At 51.9% G+C, this 25,439-nt stretch overlaps 1 protein-coding gene and 1 long non-coding RNA gene across 2 annotated transcripts in view; one reads left to right on the top strand and one right to left on the bottom strand.

The window, feature by feature from the left end:
• Nucleotides 1-5,013: 5,013 nt before the first annotated feature.
• On the bottom strand, nt 5,014-11,150 carry LOC125933990 (uncharacterized). Its single transcript, XR_007461175.1, has 4 exons — nt 11,002-11,150; nt 10,347-10,655; nt 7,084-7,223; nt 5,014-5,195 (listed from the first exon to the last, which is right to left on the bottom strand). It is a non-coding gene; the product is annotated as an uncharacterized LOC125933990 (long non-coding RNA).
• An 82-nt stretch (nt 11,151-11,232) lies between these two features.
• The window catches only part of RASA3 (RAS p21 protein activator 3), a 119,391-nt gene continuing 105,184 nt past the window's right edge, over nt 11,233-25,439 (top strand). The window contains exon 1 of the mRNA XM_049647293.1: nt 11,233-11,387. Within this exon, the coding sequence (XP_049503250.1) occupies nt 11,333-11,387 (55 nt within the window). The 5' untranslated portion in view covers nt 11,233-11,332. The remainder of the gene's footprint in view (nt 11,388-25,439) is intronic.

The raw sequence follows: 25,439 nt of genomic DNA, 5'->3' as shown, positions 1-25,439 counted from the left end.
CAATAGTTTAAATGTTGGCATTTAGTTTAGGGAACAAAAAATGTGAAAACAAAGATGAAACAAGAGAACAAGTCCTCTCAAAAAGGAGGAACAACCAGGTACCATCCCTTTGACTAAGAATTTCAAAACACTGTACAACCATTTGTTTTGTATTTCTGATTATTTCATGGGAAAATGGAGACACGCACCGGAAAACACCCACGAGGGAGACAAGAACCTGAGGAAACTGTCAGGACCCGACTCCCGCGCTGAGCTGGAGGCCTGCCCCTGTTTACTCCTCTCAGCTCTGCCTTAACCGACTTGGGAGCCGGAGGAGATGGACCTGTGCACTGTCCTCCCCGTGCGCTGTCAGTTGCCTTTTTCAACGGTGGAGAGGGAATGCGGGGACATCCACACGCAAGGTGTCTCTGTCCCGTTACTGGCTCAGAAGTTGTGCTGGCGGTTTCCCACCCCCTCAACACCTGACAAAACCCACCAACCTTTAGCTTCTGGGACCCTCAATCGACTATTGAGGGGAGGCTGTGGTTGTCAGGTTCAAAACAGCTGTGAGACTGGAAAACATCCTCAATCACAACAACAGTGGTTACGAGGCCACAGACCTTAGTTCTCATCTTAATCCACTTTTTAATTCCCATTTGGGTCTAGTCACTCTTCTTTTTTTCACTTTTTTTAAAGTTGCTTATTTCAATGGATGTGAAAGGAGCCTGTGTGTGTGAGTGAAGGGAGGTGAGAGCAGGGAAAACAGGCCACACACGCGCACGCGCGTGCACACACACACACACACACACACTCGGAGGACTTGCTTGGGGGCCACTGCAGCTGCACCGCAGAGTGGGGACAGTCCTCATCCCTTTGCAGGGAGCCCTGCTCTGGAAAGGAGGAAGGAAGTGAGCATCTGGGTGGCAGGTGACTCATCCAACTCAGGCTGAGGCGCCCCACCCAGGGACGGCCTGTGAAATGTTCAGATGTTGGGACCCACACGCAAGGTCTTCAGATTTGTTTCACGATGGTTTAAAGCACAATGTGTGAAGTTCAAAAAGCCTGACGTTTGGTTCTCAAAGCAAGAGGAGAGGGTGTCCAATGGACACTGGACTTTTTTCTTCTTGCAAAGGGCTGCAAGAAGAATTTCATAAAATTAAAGTTCTGCATGACTTTGGGAAAGTCACTAGACTTTCTGCACTTACATGGAGCAGGGACCACAGGGACTTGTCACCTTGCTGTGAGGGTCCGGTGATGTGGAGGGTGTGATGCCTAGCATGGCACGGTTTCACTACCACCTGCGTTGTCACTCTTATTACGGCTTGGATAGGCCAATTCATTCATGGAGTAGATTCTCAAGGATTTTCTTAAAAAGATGAAACTACAGAGTATCATCAGTCTCGATGCAGATTAATGTTCTGTTTATTGTTGCAAACTGAACTTAGATGTTTTCACCCACCAGGTCTGGGAAAGCTGGGTGCTGAGTCCCCACAACTGCCCCCCGGGCCCAGAACCCCACTGTGGGCTGAGCACCAGCTGCCTAAGCAAGAAGACCAGTGTCTGGCTGCCCGCCGGTCCTGGCACCTACTCCCCACCCTCCACGCCCACAGCTCCAGAGGGGCAATCAGCCCTGGATGGGAGAAGGTTCCGCTTCCAGCCCTGGAGCCTCACAGCCCAGCTGCATGCCGGCACCCTCACCTGCAATGTGGGGGAACAGAGGAGAGGCAGGACTTTTGGGTACAGCACTGGACCTAGAGTGAACAGAGAGGGCACCCCTCCTGCTCGGACACTCGTTGGTCCCGGCCCAGCCACTCCTGCAACCTTCCTTAAGTCTCTTCACCATCAAGCATGAGGTGGAATGGGAGGGGAGGAAGCCAGCTAGCGGTGTGGGGAGGGGAGGCTTTCAGACCGAGCTTCACAGCACCCGTGTGCTGGTAAGTGCCTGACATCCCGCTGGAAATGAAAGGGGGGGAGTGTGTAGCGTTTGCCAATTTCCACGGCGCAAACGTTCCATGGTGGGAAGACGTGCAAACAGCTGCCATCCGGTAGTATTTCCACCACATAACAGGCATTCGCAGCCTCCAGAGCACGGTGCGTGTAATTTTATAACCTAATTTAACTTTTTCAAAGTGTTTATTTATTTTTGAGAGAGAGAGCACAAGTGAGAGGAAGAGAACCCCAGGCAGGCTCTGCGCTGTCAGTGCCCAGCCTGTTGTTGGGGCTCGACCCCCTAAGCAAACCGCGAGATCACGACCTGAGCCAAAATCAAGAGTTGTTTCACTGACTGAGCTACCATGTGCCCTACATAATTTCATTTCTTAAAAATGTTGTTTTATCTTTGAGAGAGAGAGAGAACGTGAGTAGGGGAGGAGCAGAGAGAGAGGGAGACAGAGGATCTGAAGTGGGCTCTGAGCTGTCAGCACAGAGCCTGATGAGGGGCTTGAACTCACGAACTGGGAGATCATGACCCGAGCTGAAGTCAGATGCTTAAACGTCTGGGCCCCCCAGGTGCCCCATAATTTCATTTTTAATAATGATTCTGTTCAACAACCAGCTGGCAAAACTGTTGAAAATTTAACGGTTGGATCTTGTGAACTGGTATCTGTAGCACGCCAGTGGCTCACTGCCTAATTGAGGATCCTGAAATCAATTAAAAATCAAATAAACAAGATTAGTTTCACTGAATCTGGAATAGAATGTAAAATTGTAGAAGACATTATGTCTGGTCACAATAGGTATTGTCTCATAAAGTTTCTGTGAGTACATCAGGTCTTGACCTGATATGTATTTACTTACTTTTAATAAGAAGTTTGGGCATTTCTGGAATTGGGACCTCTGGCTGCCTTGCCATCAATGTTGGTCTGAGAGTGACTCCCAGGAGGGCCACCCCATCCATCAGTGTAAGAGAGGGACTGGGGCGGTTGAGCTTCTGAACGTCGGCCTGTCCCTCCATGGCAGGCAGGGCAAACGAGCCTCTGAGAGATGAAGGAAATTCTGGAAAAGGAAGGGATCCAGCGGGAACCATGTTTGTCTTCAGATGGGATCGGGTGTCCTGAGGTCACGCCAGATGGCAGCATCTGCAAGCGAGGATTGTCCCCTCTTGACAAGGAGGGCACAGTTTCCTCAGGTGCAGGTGGTAAACATGAGGTCACACCCTTCCTGTGGGTAGCCCGAGATCAGCCTCCCTGCAGGAGAGGATGTAAGCCCAGGTGGGGCTGTAGCAGGAGCCCTAGGGGACGGTCGACACGTTGGTATCTACTGCCATATTGTCTTTCCTCAGTTTTTTGTTTTTTTTTTTTAATTTTGAGATACCTGTAGATTCACATGCATTGTAGACAGCAAGGCAAAGATCCTGTGTACTCTTCACCACCAGTCCAGCGGTGACACCTTCTAGGATGGCAGTGACTGCATATAAGGCCCCAGCCAGAAGACTGCATGGTCCCATGCACCTGCTGTGCACAGAGGGCACGCTGTACATGCACTCGTGTGCGTGCAGATCTGCGTGATTCCAGCACATGTGCAGATTCCCGTGGCCACCAAGGCTGACAAGACACAGATCCTTTCTGTCCCACAGGGTCCCTCCTCCCGTTGTCTGTTCTCCATCTCTGCAGCTTGTCCCTGAACAGTGCTGTAAGTGAAATTGTAGGGTGTGTGTGACAGGCTCTCCTCGGAGCCTTGAGGTCCACCCAGGTTGTCATTTGTATCAGCAGTTTGTTCCTTGTTGTTGCTAAGTTGAGCTTGTTCAGCGTCCTCCCCGTCGGGGGACAGGTTGGAGGTTGTTTCTGGGTTCTGCCTATCACACATAGGCTTTGTGTGCATGTCTTTGGAATGAGGTTTTCTTCCTGCAGAGGAACGTGAGCTCACCATCACCTCTGGTCGCCAGAAGCCACCCTCTACACTAGCCTCAAGCACACCCCAGAGGAGGGCAGAGGGCTCTTGCTCTGTGCTCAGAAGGGGGTGGGGGCCTAGAGGGGCAGCTGACATCCTGCTGAGGAAACCCACAGGGACCCATATCCTGAGACCCCAGAACGAAAGCTGAATTGTGCTTCTCACCGGCTCCTGCCGTGGTTGGGGGGCAGCTGGCGTCTACCAGGTGCTCAGGGGGTTTGCAGCATCAGCAGGGCAGGGAGGAAAGAGCCCCACCCTTGCCCGCAGGGAGTAACGATGAAAAAGCCACCAGGAACTGGCGGTGTCTGGCTTGACTGTGGTCCCATCCCCCCCATGCCACTGGTGGTCCCAGAGCCCTGTGCACTGGTGCTGTTATGCCCACTTTACAAACACACTTGGAGATCACCGTGGGGAACGGTTATGTTCACATCGCATTATTTGGCAGGAATAGAAAATCAGTGGCCTGTCATAGTCCATAGATGTGGAGAAGCAGTGTTAGTCCCTCACATTGTGCCCAAAGGTAAATGAAATGTCCCCATGCCCACAGAGACCGCGTCTGTTCCCGAGCCCCCGGCTTCATCTTTCTTCCTCTCTGTGGTCACTGGCCTCCCATGACACGCACTCTGGCAGATCTCCTTCTCAGCAGTTGCGACCATCCATTCCCTTTGGTGCCTTGGAGGCAGAAGGGCAGTGCCTGGGGCGGGGCTGTCCCAAGGGGGCTCTTTGGTTCCCAGACCCCCCACCACAGCTTCAAAGGTAGTTTTCCGAGTTTTCTGTGCAGTGCTGCTGTTGTGTCTACACCTCAGAGACTGTGCCTACTTCTAGGATTTTCTCCTCTGTTTCTCTTTTTTTCCATATTGTTCCAAACTGAACTAAGTGCAGCCAGAGGGAAAGCTGTCAGTGGTAGTCACTACACAGGAAGTTCAAAGGCCCTGAGGTTAGGGGTGTGTGTTGTTTTCTGGTGTTCCCGCAGGGCCTGGCAGGTTCTGGACACGTGCTAGGTGCTCAATAAAGGTTTGCTAAATAAATGAACTGCTAAACACAAGAGATGTGCATTTAAACAAGTTATATGCATATAAATACTAATAAAACCTTGAAGGAAATAAAGAGAAATAAAAACACTTGTGTTGTAATGATGGGCACACACATACATTTTTACCCTTTGAAAGTTTTTACTGTTATGTTGGGTCTAACGTTTTACAGAAGGAACAGGTCTTCCTGGCAGCTGATGAATTGATTTGCCGGGTTGTAACGGTGTTGAGGAACAGGGTAGGACTTGCTGGTGCACTTGTGTTTGGCCTCTGTGTCTGGATCCCTGCAGGAAGCACCTGTGGGGCAGACAGAGGGTTTTCTAGAGTTCTGGGCTCTCTCTCCTGTGGAGCTTGCGCTGTGATTCTGTTGAATACTGAGAGTCACGATGGTCTTAACAGCACATGCCCATCCCAAATGGTGTGAATTAGGGGCCCTCCTCCTTTTAACTTTTTCTGGGGTAATTTGATGGAGATTTTAAAAGGAAAAAAATACATATATTCCTGCCATAGCTAATGAGACAAGATTTGGAGTCTAATTAATTGCTGATTTCAGGGGGTGTCTTCAAAAAGTACTTTGATATTTGACTAATTCGGTCAAAAATAGCAAATTAAACTTTATTATGATAAAAAGTTATTTTGAGCAAATATTTTCATAATAAGCAATCAAGACATTACACAAATCTATTTAATGGGTAAATCCACTGGACATCTGGGGTTGTATTTTATTATTAACTCAAATTCACAGATGATTGAATTGATATTGATTACTATTGCATTGGTATTAATAAAATAGCATACCATGTAAACTTTATTTTTTAAGTTGTTATTTAGATTTTATTTTTTATTTATTTATTTTATTTTTTATTTTTTATTTTTTATTTTTTATTTTTTATTTATTTATTTATTTTTTATTTATTTTTGGGACAGAGAGAGACAGAGCATGAACGGGGGAGGGGCAGAGAGAGAGGGAGACACAGAATCGGAAACAGGCTCCAGGCTCCAAGCCATCAGCCCAGAGCCTGACGCGGGGCTCGAACTCAGCCCAGAGCCTGACGCGGGGCTCGAACTCACGGACCGCGAGATCGTGACCTGGCTGAAGTCGGACGCTCAACCGACTGCGCCACCCAGGCGCCCCGTTATTTAGATTTTAGTTAACATACAGTGTAATACTATTTTCAGGTGTACAATATGGTGATTCAACACTTCTGTACATCACAACAGGTGTACCCCTTAACGCCCATCACCTATCTCACCCATACCACCCCCCCGCCGCCACCACCACCTCCCCTCTGGTGACCTTCAGTTCATTCTCTAGAGTTAAGAGTCTGTTTCTTGGGGGTCCCTGGGGGCTCAGTCGGTTAAGCATCTGACTTCGGCTCAGTCCATGATCTCGTGGTTCATGGGTTTAAGCCCCGCATCGGATTCTGAGCTGACAGCTCAGAGCCTGGAGCTTGCTTTGGACTTTGTGTCTCCCTCTCTCTCTGCCCCTCCCCTGCTTATGCTCTGTCTCTGTCTCTTTCTTTCAAAAACAAATAAATGTTAAAAAAAAAAAAAAGAGTCTGTTTCTGGGTTTATCTCTCTCTCTCTTTTCCCTTCACTCATTTGTTTTGTTTCTTAAATTCCACATATGAGTGAAGTCATATGATATTTGTCTCTCTGAATGACTTATTTCACTTAGCATAATGCCCTCTAGCTCTATCCATGTCATTGCAAATGGCAAGATCTCATTCCTTTTTATGGCTGAGTAATATTCCATCGTGCGTATAGATAGATAGATAGATAGATAGGTATGCTACATTTTCTTTCTCTATTCATCAGTCAGTGGACACTTGGGCTGTTTCTGTAATTTGGTTACTGTAGATAGCACTGCTATAAACATCCAGTGCATGTATCCTTTGAATTAGTGTTTTTGCATTCTTTGGGCAAATACCCAGTAGTGCGACTATTGGATCACAGGGTAGTTCTAGTTTTAACTTTTTGAGGACGCTGCATACTGTTTTCCAGAGTGACTGCACCGGTTTGCATTCCCACCAGCTGTGGAGGAGGGATGCCCTTTCTCCGCATCCTCACCAACATCTGGTGCTTCCTGTGCTGTGGATTTTACCATACACGCTTCATTAAGGTTTTTATTAGCAAGGGTAGGACAGGCTTGGGCTACGTGATTCCCAGATCTTACCGGCTTTACCTGAGGGAACTTTCACACTTGTCGCTTTCACAGCCGCAGATCCCAGTGGCCCTCCAGTAGTGACTTAGGGATCCAGGCTGCCTCTGTCTATCTCTGAGTTTCAAAATGAGGCCTCTCATTTGCCACAGCAGGAGGAGAGCCTGAAAAATATCCCAGTGGGTTTTCCCAGCTCCCAGACAGATGTGACATCCCTTCCCTCCCCTCATCAGGCACACAGTTGCTTGTTGAGGCGTGAGCAGGGTAGGCAGTGTGGCCCCTCATGCTGCCCGGAAGAGCTTTGGCTATGCACCACCAAGGCCTCCGGTGTGGCCTCTTGGTCCACTTGCGTCCGGAGCACAGGGCCTCCTTTCTACCAGCAGCACATCTGGGCTTCGAGTGTCCACAAGGAACCTGAGTGTAGATGTGTCCCCGCACGCCTCTGTGCTCTGTGTGGCCCAAACATCATCATCCAAAGGTGTGTGGTGTCATGTCTCATAGACACTTGGGCCATGAGGGAGCTGAGCTCCTTAACTCCCAAGAGCTGGATGAATCTTCTCAGAAAGCCATGAGTTAACATCATGTTCCTAAAGTTTTTGTGAGACAATAGGAGATTCCAGTACATTTACCCAACAAATACCAGTTGAGTTTTTACTCTGAGCCAGGTGTTGAAGTGAGCATGTTGCAAAGGTTACTTAGTCATTTGAGATTGAAAGTATCCTTCCCCAAGGTGCTGAATGTCCCTTATGAAAACAATTCCTTACATTGCTTAGTTGGTTAAAATAGCCTTTTCTGGAAAACTAATACACTTCTGTGTATTAAATAATAGAACTTGTATAAAATGCCATATTTCCATATTTCTGTTTTCACCTTGAAAACCAGGAAGCAGAGCTGTGAACTCTTTGCAGTAGCTGTTTTCACTGTAGATGTTTGATACAACAGCTTCTTCCTTCATTACTTTTTTTGGACCCTTTAAAAATTATTCTAGGGGCGCCTGGGTGGCTTGGTCTGTTAAGTGTCTGACTTTGGCTCAGGTCATGAGCTTGCTGTTCATGGGTTCAAGCCCTGCATCGGGCTCTGTGCTGACAGCTCACAGCCTGGAGCCTGCTTCTGGTTCTGTGTCTTCCTCTCTCTCTGCCCCTCCCTTGCTTGTGCTCTGTCTCTCTCAAAAATAAATAAAAACCTTTAAAAATAGTAAAAATTTTTCTATTATATACTAGTCACTTATTTTATGCCACTTTGAAAGTCTATTGATCAGATATGATTAATAAATGGTCTAATTATGCTGTCTTAGCAATTCATAAATACCTGTTGATAGACTGATACTTTTCAAGAAATATTTTTTTGCGGAGTGTCACAAAAGAGGGTTCTATCAAAGAGGGAAAAATTTAACAGTGAGTAATAAACAAAAGAGATTATAGATACTTTCAACAAAGTCTCATCTTTTCCTTTAATCCCCCAATATTTTCCTGTTTCTTATCATCATAAGCTCTAAGGGAACTGAGTTTAATTTGGAAAACTAGCGATCAAGTCCTTTGTGCAGAACACAGTTTTGAGAAGACAGGGTACTTGCACAGTTCTGTGGATGCCGGGCTTTGTTAAGGAAGGGATCCTGGAAGTATGCTGTGCTGGTCTCTGTGGTTTGTAGAGGGAAAGAGAGGCCCATAGTCGTGGACCTCTTGCCTCACTGATGTGGGGAGGCCCTGAATCTTCACAAATTTACTTCCTGTCCTCTGAGCACATGTGTCTTAGACCACACATGTCTTACCAAAGCCTCCAATGAACTGCCAACTTCTTGCTCATCTGGCCTAATTAAAATGATGTCATTAATATAGTGAGCCAATTAACATTCTGAATCCTGCCCAGATGGTCCAGGTCTCTTTGGACTGTTTTATAACAGAGGGCAGGGAAGCCTAGCAGTGGGGCAGGTTGTAAGTGTGCATTAGTCCATGCCACATGATGTAAATTGCTTCCGATTCTCTTTCTCCTTCAGGATGGAGAAGAGTGGACATGTCAGCTCCACGGCCAGAGGCTGTGCTGACGTGGCCTGGCAGTGGCACCAACTCTGGTACAGTGGCTGCAATTGGGACTACTGCATGGTTTGAGCTTGTGTGGTCCACTGTCACCCTCCAGAATCTGTCTGGAGTCATAGGTGGGACTGGTGAGTTACATGACCTTTCTGGTCTTTAAGGGGAGTCTTCGTCCCAATCTTCCCTAGGATGTGTTATGGTTTTTATTTTCCATCCTGGCACCCCACTTGGCCCTCCCTGCTGGGGTGACTCTTAGCCCCAACACCAAGGAACAAATATGGGTTTTCTGACAACTGTAACGTATGTCTATGCCAATTTTACCTTCAGTGCCAGAGAAAATAAATGGTCACTAGGTGGGTCCCTGGATCCAGTGGGCCTACTGTGAGTCTTCCCCGGGCCAGGCCTCCATTTATTTCCTGGACCTCACAAGTCCTATTCTAACAGGGGCATGATGACATCTTGGGTCACTGGGTATCATGTCGATTAAGACTCAAAGCCAAACTGCCCTTGAAATGTCTGGATAAATGGCCACAGCTGCCATTGGGGGAAGTCCTAAGGGAATGCTTATGCATATGTGTGGCCAAGTCCTCTCCTCCAGTCAGGGGGCTCTGGAGATGAGAACTGGTTCACAGGTTTTATTGGGGCAAATTCCTTCAGCCTCCTCATACCTATCTTTGATTTCCTTTGGTTGCAAGAATGGAGCAGTACCCCGCTGGCTGGCTAAGTGCCCTCCTGACACCACATCTAGCTGACCATCTTGTAGCTCTTTGCAGTTCAGAGTGCACAGCCACCACTCCAGTCCTGCTGCTCAGTATAATATAGCAACTGGCTTGCTTCTAGTGGCTAAACATCACTGCTCGCCCTCTGTCACTGTGTGATCATGGTCACTGCTGTCAGGGAGCCCAGTGTTCTCTGTAGCAGCATCTAGACTCCCCGACCAGTCCTAGAATGCCAGCTACCGCTCAGGGTGTCATCTGCACACTCCTTTCTGTAAATGGAGTGTCCTCTGGGCTTTCCAGGAAACCTAGCTCACAACTAGGTTTCCGGGTCTTAGTGAGTGTGTTTACTCTCCTGTGCCACTTCTCTGAGCATTTTGATGCTTTTCTCCGCTGTCTGCCATGACTGTTTGGCATTTCCACTTAGTGTGGGGCACCACTTTGTATAAGCTTCCAAAGGCCACGCTAGTGGCATGGGGTACTTGCTAAGGTGCCAAATCCTGTATCATGATGGAAAGATCCCATATCAATAAACTCTAACCTGATCTACGTTCTTGTCCTGCCTGCCAGAATCCAATATTCTCTGGATCCGGTTCTGTGGATTTTCTCAGTCCCTAGGCACATGTTTCCTAGGTCGTGATGCTCCCTGGCAGATAGGACCTTCTTCTTCAGGCCTGGCGCTTCTCCAGCTGGGTGATGGTGACATGGTGGAGGAGTGGAGCTGCAGGCTGATCACGGGGTGTACTACTGTCTCAGAGGTCTCTGAAATCATCTTCAACCACAGAGAGAGCACCGCTGTCTAACACGCAGAAATGGGACACGTCTTCAGGTCCTGTAGATTTAGGGACATCTAGGATTCAAGATTTTTGAGCGCATTAATCTGGATGATCCCCTCCCAAGCCTCAGGGTCTCCCTTCTTCCCGTCCCCCCGCCCCCCACCCCCGTGCCCCTGCAGGGTCCAACCCCATGCTCTGCCTGGCTCCCCCCCAGTCCTGTGCCCACCCCCAGCCCGGCATCCTCTCATCCTGCGCCCCTCGCCCCACGCCCAGTCCTTTACCCCACGCCCCCGCCGGTTTCTCATCCCCCTCCCAGCTCCCCCTCTTCCTCTCCTCGCCCCGCCCGGTTCCCCCTCCATTCCGCGCCCCCCCTTCCCCCCACCGCCGCGGGGTCCCTTCCTATCCCTCCCAGAGACCGACCCCGCCCCTCTCCGAGCCTTGGCCAATGTGGAGGTGGGGCTGTTTTGCGGGCGGAGCCGTCTCGCTCCCGCCTCCTAGACCTCAGCCAGTGGGCAGTTGGAGTCGCGCTGTGGGCGGAACCTTCACGCCCCGCCCCTCTGCGATCGCGACCAATGGGGAGCTGGGCAGGCCGGTGGGCGGAGCCGGGCGGCGGTGGCGCCGCGGACCCGGCGCGCGCGGGGTCTGGCGCAGAGCGCGGGGACTGCGCCGCCGCTCGGGCTCCGGCTGCTCCGCGGGGCTCGGCGCGCGAATTCCGGCGAGGCCCCGCGAGCTCCCGGGCGGGCGACCCAGCATGGCGGTGGAGGAGGAAGGGCTCCGGGTCTTCCAGAGCGTGAAGATCAAGATCGGTGAGCGCCGGGGGCGGCGGGGCGCCGCGCGTCCCCTCCCCCCGAGGACGGGCCGGGCTGCGGCGGCTCCGGGGGAAGCGGCTCCCTGGAGGCGCGGTTCGGGGTGGGGGGCGGTGCGGTGCAGGACACGGGGCCCGTCCCCGCCTGGAGCGTGCGCGAGTGGGGGCCCTGGGTGCGTGCATGGCCGGGGGCCGACCCGCCGACCTCAGGTTCCGCATCTGCCCTCCGCTGCTGCACCCAGAAACTTCCTTCCCCGCGTTCCCCCAGGGCCGTGGGGCCGGCTGGGGCTGCGGACTGGTGCGGGCGTGCGCGTCCGTGTAGGCGGATGTGTGTGGCGTGCCCTCGGTCCGGGGCTCCGTCGGGCTGGGAGACGGGGAGCCACCCCAGCACCCCCCTTCCATTGAGAACTGGCCGGGGCGGGGCGGGGGGGGGGGAAGCTTTTGGCCACCAGCGCCTGCCATTCAGGCTGTGTCACTGGGGAGGATTCTGCCCTTGTCACTGGGTCCAGGAGCTGGGGGAGGGAAATGACAGGCGGATTCTGGAGTGGGCTGGAGGGCTATATCTGGACTTCCTGGGTTTATCTGGAGGATTCATTTTATCTCGGGAGGGTGATGTGCACGTCCCCTTCCCCTCCCCCCCAAAACAAGATCCTTGCCTCGAGTGACCGTTAGACGTTGGTGCCATAAATGTGCGGCTGGGAGGGCAGTTTATGTTGAAGAGGGTTCCCGAGGACCCAGAGTGTCGCCTGTCCTCAGGTCCTTCTTGCCTCCACAGTCCCTTCTATTCCCATGTGAAAAGGGGCCGCTGGGAACCCAGCCAGGCGCCCAGTGACTGAGTGTCAGTTGTTGATGACATTCGATGCTGCCTGAGGAATTCCAGCTCCCCCAAATCAGCGTGTTGTTTCCTGTCTGCTTTATTTTGGTTTATGGATTGTCACTGAGACACTGTTGATATTTGGCTGAGAAGCGGACTTACGCTGCCTGCAACCATTTCCCTGTTCGCTTGGTTGGGATCTGCTGTCACTTTCGCACTGAGAGATTTGGCATTACCTTCCTGCTGACGTGGGGGCAGGGAGGGTGCCTGTACCAGGGTCCTTTGGCCAAGAACCCTCATCAGTTCCTGGGTCCACTGAGCTGTGTGAGGGTTTGAGGTGCTTCCTTAATCAAGGGGAGCAGGAGGGGACCTGGGTGGGGGTCTGTCTGTGGAGGAGTGTGCCAGGCTTCCGGGCACAGCAGGCAGGAGTGGGTCTGAGGACTTTATGGTTCAGGCCTGGTACAGCCAGTCTCAGACTCATCCTGGGAGCGTTCTGGAACACCGGTGTGTTGAGCAGAGAGGTTGATTTCTCTCCAGAATGGCACAGTATGTGACGCAGGGGAGTGAGGAGAGACACCTGAAGATCCAGGAGAGCATCTCCACTAGCCTGCTGGTGCACGTTCGTGAGTGGGCTCTGGACCGGACAAGGAGGGGCCTGGGGTGGAAGGAAAGGGCTTTGAAGATGCTGCTTGGCGAGGCTTTCTGTCCTTTCTGTTCCACTTTAAACAAGCAAGAGAAACACACCCAGCTCAGCTGAGGTTAGTGCCTCGACCCGGCCCATCTGCCGTGTCTACCCCCATGCGGGACCCTTTGGGGCCCTCCCTCCCCATGTTTGGGGGCGGGGGCTGGGCTGCAAGGGGGAGACATCTGTGTCTCACCTTTGTAGTGGGGGGGGGGCATTCAGGGAGCAGGGGCCTCCACCTAGCACAGGCAGGGCAGCCTCCTGTGTCTGAGCACAGAAATGGCCTAGGCTGTGCTTCTGAGTTCGGGCCTGGGCTGGAGACCCTGAAGGTGAACTGTGGGTGTGCTGGCTTGAACTTGAGGGACACCTGTTAATAGAATGTGGTGAGGGTGATCCTGAGCTTGGAAGGGGGTGTGCTGAGCTCTTGATTTCTTTCCTTTGTTGGTCTGCTCTGGTCAGTCTCGGCTCTGACTTGCCTGAATGTCCTGGTCTTGAAGGCGCGAGATGACGAGGAACACCACAGTTGATCTGGAGGAGGGGCAGACGTGCATGAATCATACACACGGTCACATGCACGCTCGCCCCTCCTTGTTCGGGGACACGCTGGCCAGGCTGTCCATTCATCTCGGAGCCTCGTCTCCAGGCTGGCTGGCTGCATGCCTGTGTGCTCTTGGCCTGCTGGGTGACCCGGAGCAAGTGCCCTCCCCTTCCATAGACTCATTTTTCCATTTGCAAAATGCAGGCAATAGCTGTTGGCTGCATCCGGTGGGGGCTTACAAGACGGTATTGTTCTGGCCCACGTTGATGCCCACCTCCTCGATCCCAGAAAAGGACAGAAAGAAAATTCCTCCTAAGCTGACACCAACAAGCAGTATCACTGCTCCTGTTGCTGAGAAAAAAGGCAGGACATGTTTGGGAGGATGAAGAGATTTTTAGGTGCCTGGGCCTTGGCCCTCTTGTCTCAAGTAGTTTCGGATTGCGTGATGGGACTTGGTATCACTGAGAAGCTGGGGACACTGGGCAGAGTCTCTTCCTCGTTTTCCTCCTCCTCCTGCTTGTCCACCTTCTGCAAATGCCGGATCAGAGTGAGGCATTTGTGTTGTGACTGTTGTGAGTTCTTGTCTCCCCCCAACTTAAATGTCACAGTCGTTCTGGGTAGTTCTTCTGCACACTTGCAAACCTTAGACCTTGTCCACCTTTGGTAACAGTCGTGACTGTTTTTACACCAGTGGCTCGTGTCGGGTAAGGCCAAGTGCACTTCCTACGAGATGGTAATTTTGAGGAAGTGCGCTCTTCTGACTTTCCATGAGTCAGGACCTTCGTGCTGGAAGGGAGGCTGCTCAGAGATTGTCGGAGCTTGTGCGAGGGACCCACGAGAGCTCTTCAAGGCAGTGTTATTTTGGACACGGTGCTCCTTTAGGTGCTGTGTTACGGTCACTACCCAGTGATTTTTGCCTTTTCCATGGTGGCTACTACTGGTTTTTAAAAGTATCACCTTGATAAATGTGTTCAATTAAGAGGGATATACAAAGGTTTTTCTGGCAAGCTGAAAAAAAAAAATCCCAGCCTGCATTCCGGGGTGAGAAGAGCCCTCGTGCTCTGTCACTGGTTTTCATCATCAGGTTTGATGGCACAGTTTGGATCCGCTTGGTGTGTTGGCATTTGTGTCTCACGCCAGCTCCCTGCCGCGGGCTCTCCTCCGTTCCCCAGCTCTCCCTTCCTTCTCCTTCGGTCCTCTTGGGCTGTGCCGGGCCCAGGGCGTGCTCTCGTGTTCCTTCTCTGGAAGATTATAACTTGTCCACCAAGAAGTCGATGGTGGTCTGGGTCCAGCGCAAGCACATCAGAACTGACTGCTCCTCCCACAAACCGTGGCCCTGCAGGCTGTTGGTGCTGGGGACCCGGGGGGCGCCCCACAAACCTCGTGCTCTCCCCGCACCTGGTCGCCAAACATAATCCCAGGGACCAGAAGCAGGAGGTCTGTCAGGCAGGGACCAAATGAGAGGGGAACAGGAAGTGGTGGCTGAGGGTTCTGGCCTGCACCTCCCTCGGCTGAATGGCTGGTTAGGAGGGGTTTGGTGTGGTGAAGAAGGCCCAGACCACAGGGGCTGGAAGCTTAGGGTTCTGGGTCTGCTCTGTTAAGTGTGGATTTCCTACAGGGGAAGCAGTAGTGTGCCCATCACAGAGGCCTGTAAGGGTCAGATGAGGTGCTGTCCTGCTTGATAATTTAAAATAGTTGTTAGTGGTAGTGTCTTCACAGGGCTAAGAAGAAATGGTTTTCCCCAATTAGAGAAGCCATTTTGTGGGTATAAGGGAGTGGTATCAGTGATGTTGGCTTTTTCATCGTGTGTGTTTGACGGTGAAAGAAGGGGTCGTGCGGGCCACACATGGTTCTTGGCATCAGGGATTTATATTCTCTTGAGCTCTCTGATGCTAAAATTAACCTGGATATTCTATTAAACGAGCTCAGCTAGCTACCTGTACTATTTTTAACCCTAAGGACTAGTGTGCCGCTCTGGGCTATGTCTGGGGAGCACCGGGCTCAGGGGCCAAGGGTGATTTTAGTTCGATTCCAAGTTTTACCTGGGAAGGAGTGGGTTTGCCATGCATATGTGTGGGGTGGAGAGGGTTGCAGACTTTTGGGATCTAGTTTGCGTGTATTAACTCGTTTTAATTCTCACAACTCCATGACATTGAAGTTGAGGGAGACTCCTGTAACTTAACCAAAGTCACCTAGCCTGTAAGAGAGAGCTGGGGTTTAAATCCATGTTTGGGTGACGTTCTTGTTCTCCACACCACTTGTTATGGTCTTTCTGTGTGATCTTGGGCTTGAGTGGTGTTGGGTACAGTGACGTGCTGGGAAGCAGAGCAGTGCTGAGTTTTAGGGCCAGCAGGCAGCTGATGTTCATGAGGTGGGGGGACAGGGCCACAGTCTTTTGTGGGTGATCAGCCAGGGACACCGGCCTGGTTGTTCTGAGACTTGTGGTCATTGACTAGAGGCTGCCGAGGTAGACATTAGAGAGGAGGGGAATTGTGGCGATGGGGTCTTAAGCACAGAAATCCAGAGATGGCTCGTTAAGCAGGTTCACTGGCAGCCCATACGTTTGGGAGAAGGCATCGGGCAGGTGAGCAGAGCATTGGCTCCCGCAGGTAGAATCACTTGGCTGGAAGGTGGCATTTGGTAGGAACGTTTGGATTTGCTCCTCTGAAACTAATGAGGCATTTGAGTATGTAAACACTCACACCTTCCTGAAGGCACTGGGGAATCAGAGCATCACACATCATATTTTAATCATAGATGTGCACGTTTAAATTTTTTTTCAGCATTTATTTATTTTTGAGAGAGGGAGCGAGAGAGAGAGAGAGAGAGAGCACATGAGCAGGGGAGGGGCAGAGAGAGAGGGAAACCACAGAATCCAAAGCAGGCTCCAGGCTCCGAGCCATCAGCACAGAGTCCGACACCAGGCTCGAACCCATGAACCCTGAGATCATGACGTGAGCCAAAGTCTGATGCTCAACCGACTGAGCCACCCAGGCGCCCTTGACGTGCACATGTTTAGAAAGGAGATGGATGTATTTGCTAGAAACAAGCGGAAGTGCTAGCTGGTAATGCCGGAGAATTGAGGTTTGCAATTTGCCCTTGGAAGTGAGGCTGTGAGTGCACATCCCCTACTTCCTAATGACCTTGGAGGTGGGTTCAGGCCACTGTGGGCACAGACAAGCATCCCTGGGTGCTGTAGGGACAAAAGCCTCTGGGAATCAGCCTAGAAGAGGAGGGTATGACTAAGGGCACTTGGGATCCCAGACTCCAGAGTGAGTCCCACCTGTGTTTCTCACTGATTCTGTGACTTTAGCAGAATCTCCCAAACCCTCTCTGCCTCAGTTTCTTCCTTTGTCAGAGTGGAGAGTAAGGCTGTTTTTGTGGCGCTTAATGAGCATGTGTGAGCAAAGGCACTTTCACTGCTCGATCTTTCTGGGTGTTCCTGCCAGTGCAGTTTGAGGCTCTCCTGTAACTTAGGTGACGGAGTGGAGCTAGCTCCAATTAAGGCGGATTAGTCAGGAAGAGAGAGCTGGACTTTCACGTGTGTGTTTGCACGTGAGCAATATCAGGAAAGGTGTGAACCTGCCCGGTGAGAAGTGTGCAGTCAGCGTGTGGCGTAGACTTGCGTGGACCTGGGGGGACAACATGGTTGGCGAGTGCGGCCAGCACAGCCAATGCTGTGTGCTGACAGGCCTCCAGACTCTGGGAGAGCCTTGTGGGGACCTGACGTCCTGCCTTGTGGTGCTGATCACCCCTGGATGGTCTGACGCTCGAGAGAAGAGGGGAGATCCTGGTGCCCGAGCAGGAAGTCTTCACTGATAGTCTGGTGTTTTGCGCCCCGACGTCAGAACGGGGGTCTGTAACAGTGGAGGAGGGGCTTACCGCAGGACAGACTGCTTTGACCAGCTGGTGGGGGTGTACGCGAAGGGTCACTGCCTGGCGTACCACCACAGTCCACTGTTGAATGAACAATAGCGCAATGTGGAAACGAAGTAAATGCCGCTTCAAAGGGTGATTCTATTATGGGGCTTCCACAGTATGGAATATTATTCAGCTTTCAGAAGAATGAGTTAGAGCCAGGCCAGGCCATGTGACGTGCAGGAAGTTCCATGGGGTATGACTAGAAAGAAAAACAAAATGCAGAAGAATCTACCAAGATATTCCTTGTGAAGAATAGTACAACACAGATACGCACGTGCAGATGTGGAGATAAAGTTCCACATAAGCCTATCAGCTGGGCTCCCTGTGGTGGGAAGTGTGGAAGAGGAAAGTGAGTGAAAAAGAAAAGATCGGTTTCAGAAAATCAAGGGCGTTACTATTACTCAGGCATGTGGATTTATGTATATAGATTGGCAAATGAACAGTCTAAAAATCACAACTTTTGGGGTGCCTGGGTGGCTCAGTCAGTTGGGCATCCGACTTCGGCTCAGGTCATGATCTCACGGTTTGAGTTCGAGCCCTGCGTCAGGCTCTGCGCTGACAGCTCAGAGCCTGGAGCCTGTTTCGGATTCTGTCTCCCCCTCTCTGTGCCCCTCCCTGCTCCTGCTCTGTCTCTGTCTCTCTCAAAAAATAAATAAACATTAAAAATTAAAAAAAAAAATAAAAGAAATAAAAAAAATTAAAAATCAAAACTTTAAAATGGAAAGAACTTTCTGGAGAGGAAAGGCCCAGAAAGGTAAAATAACTTGCCTAGATTGCTGAGAGTTGAGGGAGAGTCTGGGGCGGAGTTGCCCTTGAAGTTGGGAACCAGTGAACAAGACAGTGGGGCAAAGGCAAGTCTGTCGGAGCCCTGGGCAGGGGCTGGCTTGCGACGGGCCTCCGGTCAGCCTGGCCCCTCAGAGAAATTGACATGGATGCAAGGGAATTTCGTCACAACAGATGGCCCAGTACTTTTCTCTAAGTGTGAGGCAGTGTTCAGAATGAACAGTCAGCACATTCCAGCTTTGGTATAAATGCAGGCCCGTGATCATCTTTAGCAATAAGGAGATGAATGGCCCCGCATCTTGGCTTCCCAGCTTGCCCTGTGGGATAGAACACAGGAAGTGGTTCTCACAAGAGGGTTGTCAGGTCAGACTCAGGGACCACCAGGGCCTCAGCATCTGGGAAGCTTTAGGTTGGAGTATTTAGTCTTTGCTGGGAGTGGTGGATTATCAAGCTGACTGTGGGATCAAAGATAGTGATTCCTTGTTCGATGAGCATCTGAAAGCAGAGGTGTGTTTCTGTACACAGAGCTGGGCTCCCTGGGGCTGTGGCTCTGTTCATCTTGAAATTTGGCGTTCCTGGTTCAGTTTTTGAGTAAGCTTGAATCCTTTTTTGGGGACAGCGGCATCCTGGCCCTAGAGTCAGCTGGTAAGTGCCACATCTCGCACCTGACCCATGCCGCCTCATCCCACGCACCTGACCCACACTGTGAGGGGCAGCCCGCTCCTCCAATGGTTGGGAGGAGGCTGGAATCTGTGCTCAGGGTTACGCTGTAAATCGGAACCTTTTCTAGAAACACAACAGACCATAGTACCCTTCACTGTTGTCTGTTGAGGAATGACGCTAGTGCCTGCTCTTTCCTCTTCATATTGTTTCTGTTCCTGTTGTCTGAATAATTTCCAAAATATGAAGCATTGTTCTATCTTGGCCCACTCATCACCAATGGGATAAAACCCAAAGGTAAACAGAGTGGCTAAGTCTTTCTTAGACTCAGGGTGACTCATCCTGGAGACCCGCGCCTGGCAGTGTTTTCCCGACCAGGCTGGCTGGACCCCTGTGCACCCACCACAGGGTGCACCCACCACAGCATTTTCTCCTCAGCAGCTGCAGGTGCCGTCGATGCCTCCTTTAGCACCAGGAGCAGGACCAAGTCTCCAGGCCTTTCCTGAGAACCAACTTCCCCCTCTGTGGGTCTCCTGGGACTGAGCTCAGGCTTCTGGATTCTTCAGGACACTTAACAGAGTTGAGAGTGTTAATTATGCGTGTATATCTTTCTGGAGCTTTGTTTTTGGACTCACAGTCTCCTAAGTTACACTGTGGGTCTGGTTAGGTGTGACCCTCGTGTGGGCCACTTGTCTGTGCACTGACTCAGGGCTGGTTCCTGCTTTCTCGTCACGTCCGTTAAAAGAGGCCACACAATCAGGCCCATGCAGGACTGGAGGACTGTTACATGTGCCTGTAGAGCTCTGTGGCTTTGTCGTGTGTTTCTTTTCTTCTGAGGAAAAAGATTCGTTTTCCTTTTTTAGCTCTTGTGGTTTCTCTCTTTGTTCCTGAATCCACTTCTGGGAGGTACAAGAACAGACTGTTTGATTTTGTCCATTTTCACACCACCAGATCAGTCATTGGTTAGGGAGCCGTGGACGTGTCTGCCAAAGTAGTACACTGCCCTGTCAGATCTTGTAAGGATTCTGTGCAGCACAGAACAGCTGTTTTAACTGGCCCCTGCCTCCGAGGCTCGGAGAAGCTGGTGACTTTGCCACGATCACACTAGCGAGAGAGCCTGTGGCTGTGCGTGTTGGCTTGCGAGGGACTTCATCTGCCCCAGACCCAGGCATTTTGTTCCTTTACGAGGAACTGCCTTCTGGGGTGTGTTCTCAAATTACTTCCTCAGACAGCAGCTATCTGCCTTCCCACCCGAACCCTTCTGTTCCGTGGTGGATCTTTAAATGAGCATTTATGGGACTCACTCAGCAGAGCGACCCCTTTGCATGAACATGTGGACAGCCAGGGGCTCAGAGCCTGCTGAGCCACTTCCCAGCTGAGTGTCTTGACCTGCCTAGAACACCTGAGACCTCCTTCCAAAGGAGGCCTGCCATGGCCAGGCAGCGCTGCCTCTCCTGACTCCCGCCCTCTGGCTTCTGGCTGATCATCTGCTCCTGGTAGGGCGGCCCCACTCTCTCCTCCAGGTGCCACCTTACCTCATGCAGGGAAAGCTCTCTGGGCGAGGCAGGCAGTGAGGGCCTGGCCTCGTAGCAGGTGGAAGATGGGTTGAGCAGGGCAGTTAAACTCCCGATACTTCAGGGGGGAATTTAGCCCCAGGCCCCTAAGCCTCTGGGCATCTGTTTATTTTGGCCCAGCTCAACTGGGGCTTTCCAAGGCTGGGGTCAGACTGTGGTGTAGAGCTATTAGCAGAGATCCAGGAAGACGGGCTGGTTCCAGAAAACCCATCAGTGTGCAGACCCTAGGGGGCCTGGCCAAGCCTACTACTTGTTTTGAGGTCTGGGGTGGGTGCTGTGACCTGCCTGGTCTTCCCATGGCCTTCGGGATAAGGGCCCCACTGGGGAATTCCAGACCACTCAGGGCTGAGGCTGGCCTGTCCTAGGGCTGGCTGCCATAAACAGTCTTTAACTTGGGGTCAAACAATTGGATATTTTATTACTTTATAGGGCTGAGTTTCCAGGGCAATAAACTCTGCCCGTATGGTACATATGTGGAGAGTACATACTGCCAGCATGCAGCATGTCCAGGACCTGGCCAGGCTTATGGAAGGCCAGGTGTTCTCGGACTTTCCTCAGAGCTGCACCACATGAGGCAGAGGGTTTAGCTTAGAGGGGCAGCTGTCCATCTTTACTTTCTTATGAGGCCTCCTCCTGTTGGAACATGGTTTTGCATGTGCACACACATGCACAGAACACACACATGGGCATATACCACACATGCACACAAGCACACACACACATGCATACATGTAGGTACATTACACATGCTTGCATACAGGCACACACCACATGTGTGCACAGTACACACACGTACACAGCACACACACAGATGTACACACAGGCACAGAACACACACACAGGCACACACATAGCCACGTGTACACACAGGCACCCACCACATGTGTGCACAACACACACACAGATGCACACACGCGTGCACAGAATACACACAGCCATGTGCACACATGGGCGCACGCACAGAGACACACACGTGCACACACACCTGTGCACACAGTACACACACGGGCACACACACGGGCCCCAGAGCTTGTCTGTGGGTAGAAGCGCAGTGCTGTGTGCCCAGTGTAGTGGTGGCACAGACGTGAGGGAGGCTCCTACCACTAACTTGTGATGGCTCCTCCCCATTCGCTGAGACTCACGGCACCAGGGAGCCAGCCTTGCCTGCCTTGGTAATGTGTGTGGCCTTTAAAAAGGGTTCCTGTTTCTCAAGCAAATCAGTCCTTTTTCTTCTGCCTGGTGTGGCTTCCCTGGGCTGGCCCCCCAGGGTCTGCGGGTGTGTTTTGGGGGCACAGCTAGTCTGAGCCTACCTGGGGCCTCCATGCTGGGACAGCCCACCTGTCCCCTCTCTGCCTTGAGAGCTTTCTCTGTTTTTGATATTTTAATTTTTTGTATTTGAATCAAAAGCCTTTGCTTTTTAGACCCACATCCTGGGGTGTTCTTGTGGCTTTTTCTCCTACTTGCTTCTGGCCTGTTTGTCAGCTGGCTGCCCGCGGTGGCAGTTCCTCTCCAGGGACTCCGGGGATGTAGTGAAGTGAGTGCGAGGGTTGTCATTCCAGGGAGGCGTGACAAGGGGCACTGCCAGCGTTGGTTCCAGCACCTGCTCCCTGCGGGGCACCGGGTCGGGGTGGGGGGGGCCTGCTCCCTGTGGGGCACTGGTTGGGAGGGCTGCTCCCTATGGGGCACTGGGTCGGGGTGGGGGGGGCCTGCTTCCCGTGGGGCACCGGGTGGCACCAGGAGAAGGTCGTCCTTGAGCGACTGTAGGTTTTGATGAGAAGTTCTTTCCGCTTGGGAACTTGGTGGGGGCATGAACACGGGCTCTCGTGTCCCTGGGACTGGCGACTTGCTGGTGGGAAGCCCGCACACACCTCCCTGGGGGAGAGGAGGCCTCGCCGGTGGGTCACCGTTTCAGTCGGAGCCGCCTGCTGCAGGGCACGCCTTGAGAAAGGAGGGAGGCCCGGGCAGGAGGCCGCTGGGCTTCCCGAGCCCCCGGCTGGCCGCATCCATCTGGACTCTGGCATTCCTTTCTCTGTTCATCATTTCCTGCTCCGAGCGCTTGCGACAAGCGTGTGGAGAAAGACTTTCTCAGCATTTGGACCCAAGAATGTGTTTATGCGTGTCCTGACTGGAAATAAAGGGTCACACGGAGAGAAAAAAACCACTTGTCATGATGTTTTCGCTCAGGATCTTGGTTTTCTATTTGTGACTGTTTCCTAAAGTGTTTCCCGGTGTTCTCTTCAGGGAACCCCTTTCCTGTCTTCCTGGACAAGGGGGTAGGGGGGCGGAGGGGGCAGGAGGGGCCGGCAGAGTGTCCGGGCCTTCTCATCCCCTGGTCGTTATTCACTGTGATCAGTGACAGTGTAATGGTATGTCTCTCCTCCTTCTGGAAGGCGCCCCTGGCCTCTCTGGACTGCTGTCCCCACAGCCTGCGTCAGCTCTCCTGTGGGCCGGTTTTGTGAATTCGGGAATGCTGATTTGAAAAAGTAGGCTATATCTGCCGAGTGGCGGTAGAGAAGGCAGCTGGCAGGCTGGCGAGGGCACTTGGCGTTGAGAGGCAGGCAGCACAGCACACGGGGCCCACAGCCCCGCCTCACACTCAGAAGCTTGGAGTTCGGTGTCACTGAGGCCTAAGGGTGGTGATGGCGTTGTTTTCCCAGAAGAGATTTCAGGCTGTTGGGGGAAATCTCTGTAGGCACCTAATCTGGGGGGTTCTATGGGGTGTGTAAGTACGAGTTGGGATGGGATGGGAGGGGTGGCAGCCAGGAAGGGTGGCATGCAGAAGTAGGTGTCAGACAGAGGACTTCTTGGGTCACTGCAAGACAATGGCAACAACTTTTATTTATTTTTTTATTTTAATGTTTTTATTTATTTTTGAGACAGAGAGAGACAGAGCATGAGCAGGGGAGGGGCAGAGAGAGGGGAAGACACAGAATCTGAAGCGGGCTCCAGGCTCTGAGCTGTCAAGACAGAGCCTGATGCGGGGCTTGAACTCATGGAGTGTGAGATCATGACCTGAGCTGAAGTCGGACGCTCAACTGACTGAGCCACCCAGGTGCCCCAACAACTTTTAGTTTGACTTGATGTATTAATCACAAATGCTAGTTGGGGAAAAGTTAGTTTTCAGATTTTGTCCTGCTGTAAACTGCTCATGGGTTGCTTAGGCGTTGATTCTGAATTACACAGGTCGACCATTAACCAAAGCCAACCCAGGGGGTCTGACGTTTCCGACTGTCCCATGGTAGTTGGCTGCTACCATCATATGGGACTATGGAGCCATATACACTGGGGATTTCACAGGATGCAGAGAAAATATAGGCCTTGCCTTCCAAGTTGTATAGACTGAAGGATAAGTAGTCTCATATTTATGAGTGATAGTGAGTGGAGAATGTTCAGGTCTTGGGGAGGCGAGCTCTCCCTTGTGCTAAGAAGACTGGACAGGTCTGACCTGCCACTTCTCTGGGGCACAGATACTTGGGTGTGCACACTACATATGCTGACAGCGTACTTCCCAAAGCTAGAGAACCCTTAGAAATGACAGAAACTATGTATGCGGGATTGTCATTATGCAAACGGGCCACATTGAATAAGAATAGCATTTATTTTATCTTTAAAAATAAATTAAAAATCAAGTCAGTGTTTTACCTTCTCTAAGGGCTTATCTGTTCTCAAGTGCAATCTTCCCCCCATTTGAAGCTCTGAAGATTTGCTTCCCCTTCCTTGGCAGGATGTGACAGCGCCCTGTCTTGTAACGGAGGCTTCGTGGACTCCCTGAGACGGGGTGCAGTGACATGCAGTGGGGAGCAGAAGCAGGGAGGGCTAGGGACGGGCCTGGAGACTGGACAGTGTTTCCTACGTTTGTGTTTACACATGTGCATCTCAGAGTTGCAAACCGTCTTCAGCTAAAATAGGGCCCGTAGGACAGGGCAGAACCGTGTGGCACAGCAGAGGCCTGCAGGCAGCAGGCTGTACCCAAACACACAGATTTGGGTCGTTTGTTTCTTTTTCCTCTCCAGACCCCTCTGTAGTTTGCAGGGTCCTTGCTGGGAGGGCACGGGAGCAAGAGGAAGAAAGCAGTCATTCAGCTGCTCCAGAGCTGAGGCTCCCAACTGGGGAAATGTGGGAACAGCAGGCTCACCCCTTTCTGGGAGGTCCTCCTGATCCTGGGGTTTTCCAACCTCGGCCTCTAGGCCTTGAGTGACAGCACAGTGGGAAGGCCCCAGCCCCCTAGCTTCCTGGGTTTTTAGTAAACACTACTCAGAGTCACCGATCCTGTGAAAGCAGAGTGGAAAACCCAACGGAGAGGGGGCCTGTGAGGTTTTCTTAGATTGTTTGTTCTTGGGGAACTAGTGAACCTTGCCCCTTCCTTGAGAGGGTGGGGGCTGGACCTACATACGGGCCACCATCGTCTCCACCCCACCTCTGCAAGAGGTATCCTAGGCTCACCCACATCTGGTCCTAGGCAGCGCTGGTCTCCAGGAGCGTGTCCAGACACACAGCTTGTCCTTTAATGCCGTGGTTTTAAACCTGGGCAGTTTTGCATCCCAGGGGACATTTGGCCATGTTTGGCGGTGTTTGTCTGTCATGGCTGGGAGGGGAGAGGGGGGCACCCACACAGCTCGCCCCTGACAGCACATAGGGTGCTCACCCCAAGCACATCAGCACTGGGTGGGGAGGGGGGACTTTTGGGGGCATCATGTTGGATCCCTGTGAACACCAAGGCTGTGTCTGACTAGCTCTTTGCTTCCCCAGGAGTGTGGCCTTGAAGTGCCTCAGTCACACTTGGGGGCAGGGCATAGACAGATCTCATGCTGGCCAGATGGAAAGACCCCTGCAGCGTGTACCAAACTGATATGGCCTGAGGGTCTAGGGTGTGGACCAGAAGGGCAGCTGAGGGACAATGTGGCCACACAGCTGGTGGCATTCTTGGCTCTGCACCTTACCTGCTGTGTGATCGTTGGCAAGTCACTTAACCTCTCTGTGTCTGTAAAAAGAGGTTAATAATGGCTGTTTCCTAGGGTTCCTAAGAGGGTTGCGTGACAGTGGTGGTGATGTGCTGGGCCTGAGTGCCTGTCCCTGTCTCG

Source organism: Panthera uncia (assembly GCF_023721935.1).
Source record: "Panthera uncia isolate 11264 chromosome A1 unlocalized genomic scaffold, Puncia_PCG_1.0 HiC_scaffold_16, whole genome shotgun sequence".
Taxonomy (NCBI): domain Eukaryota; kingdom Metazoa; phylum Chordata; class Mammalia; order Carnivora; family Felidae; genus Panthera; species Panthera uncia.
The sequence above is the reverse complement of the archived record's forward strand: the minus strand, read 5'-3'. Positions and strand labels throughout refer to the sequence as shown.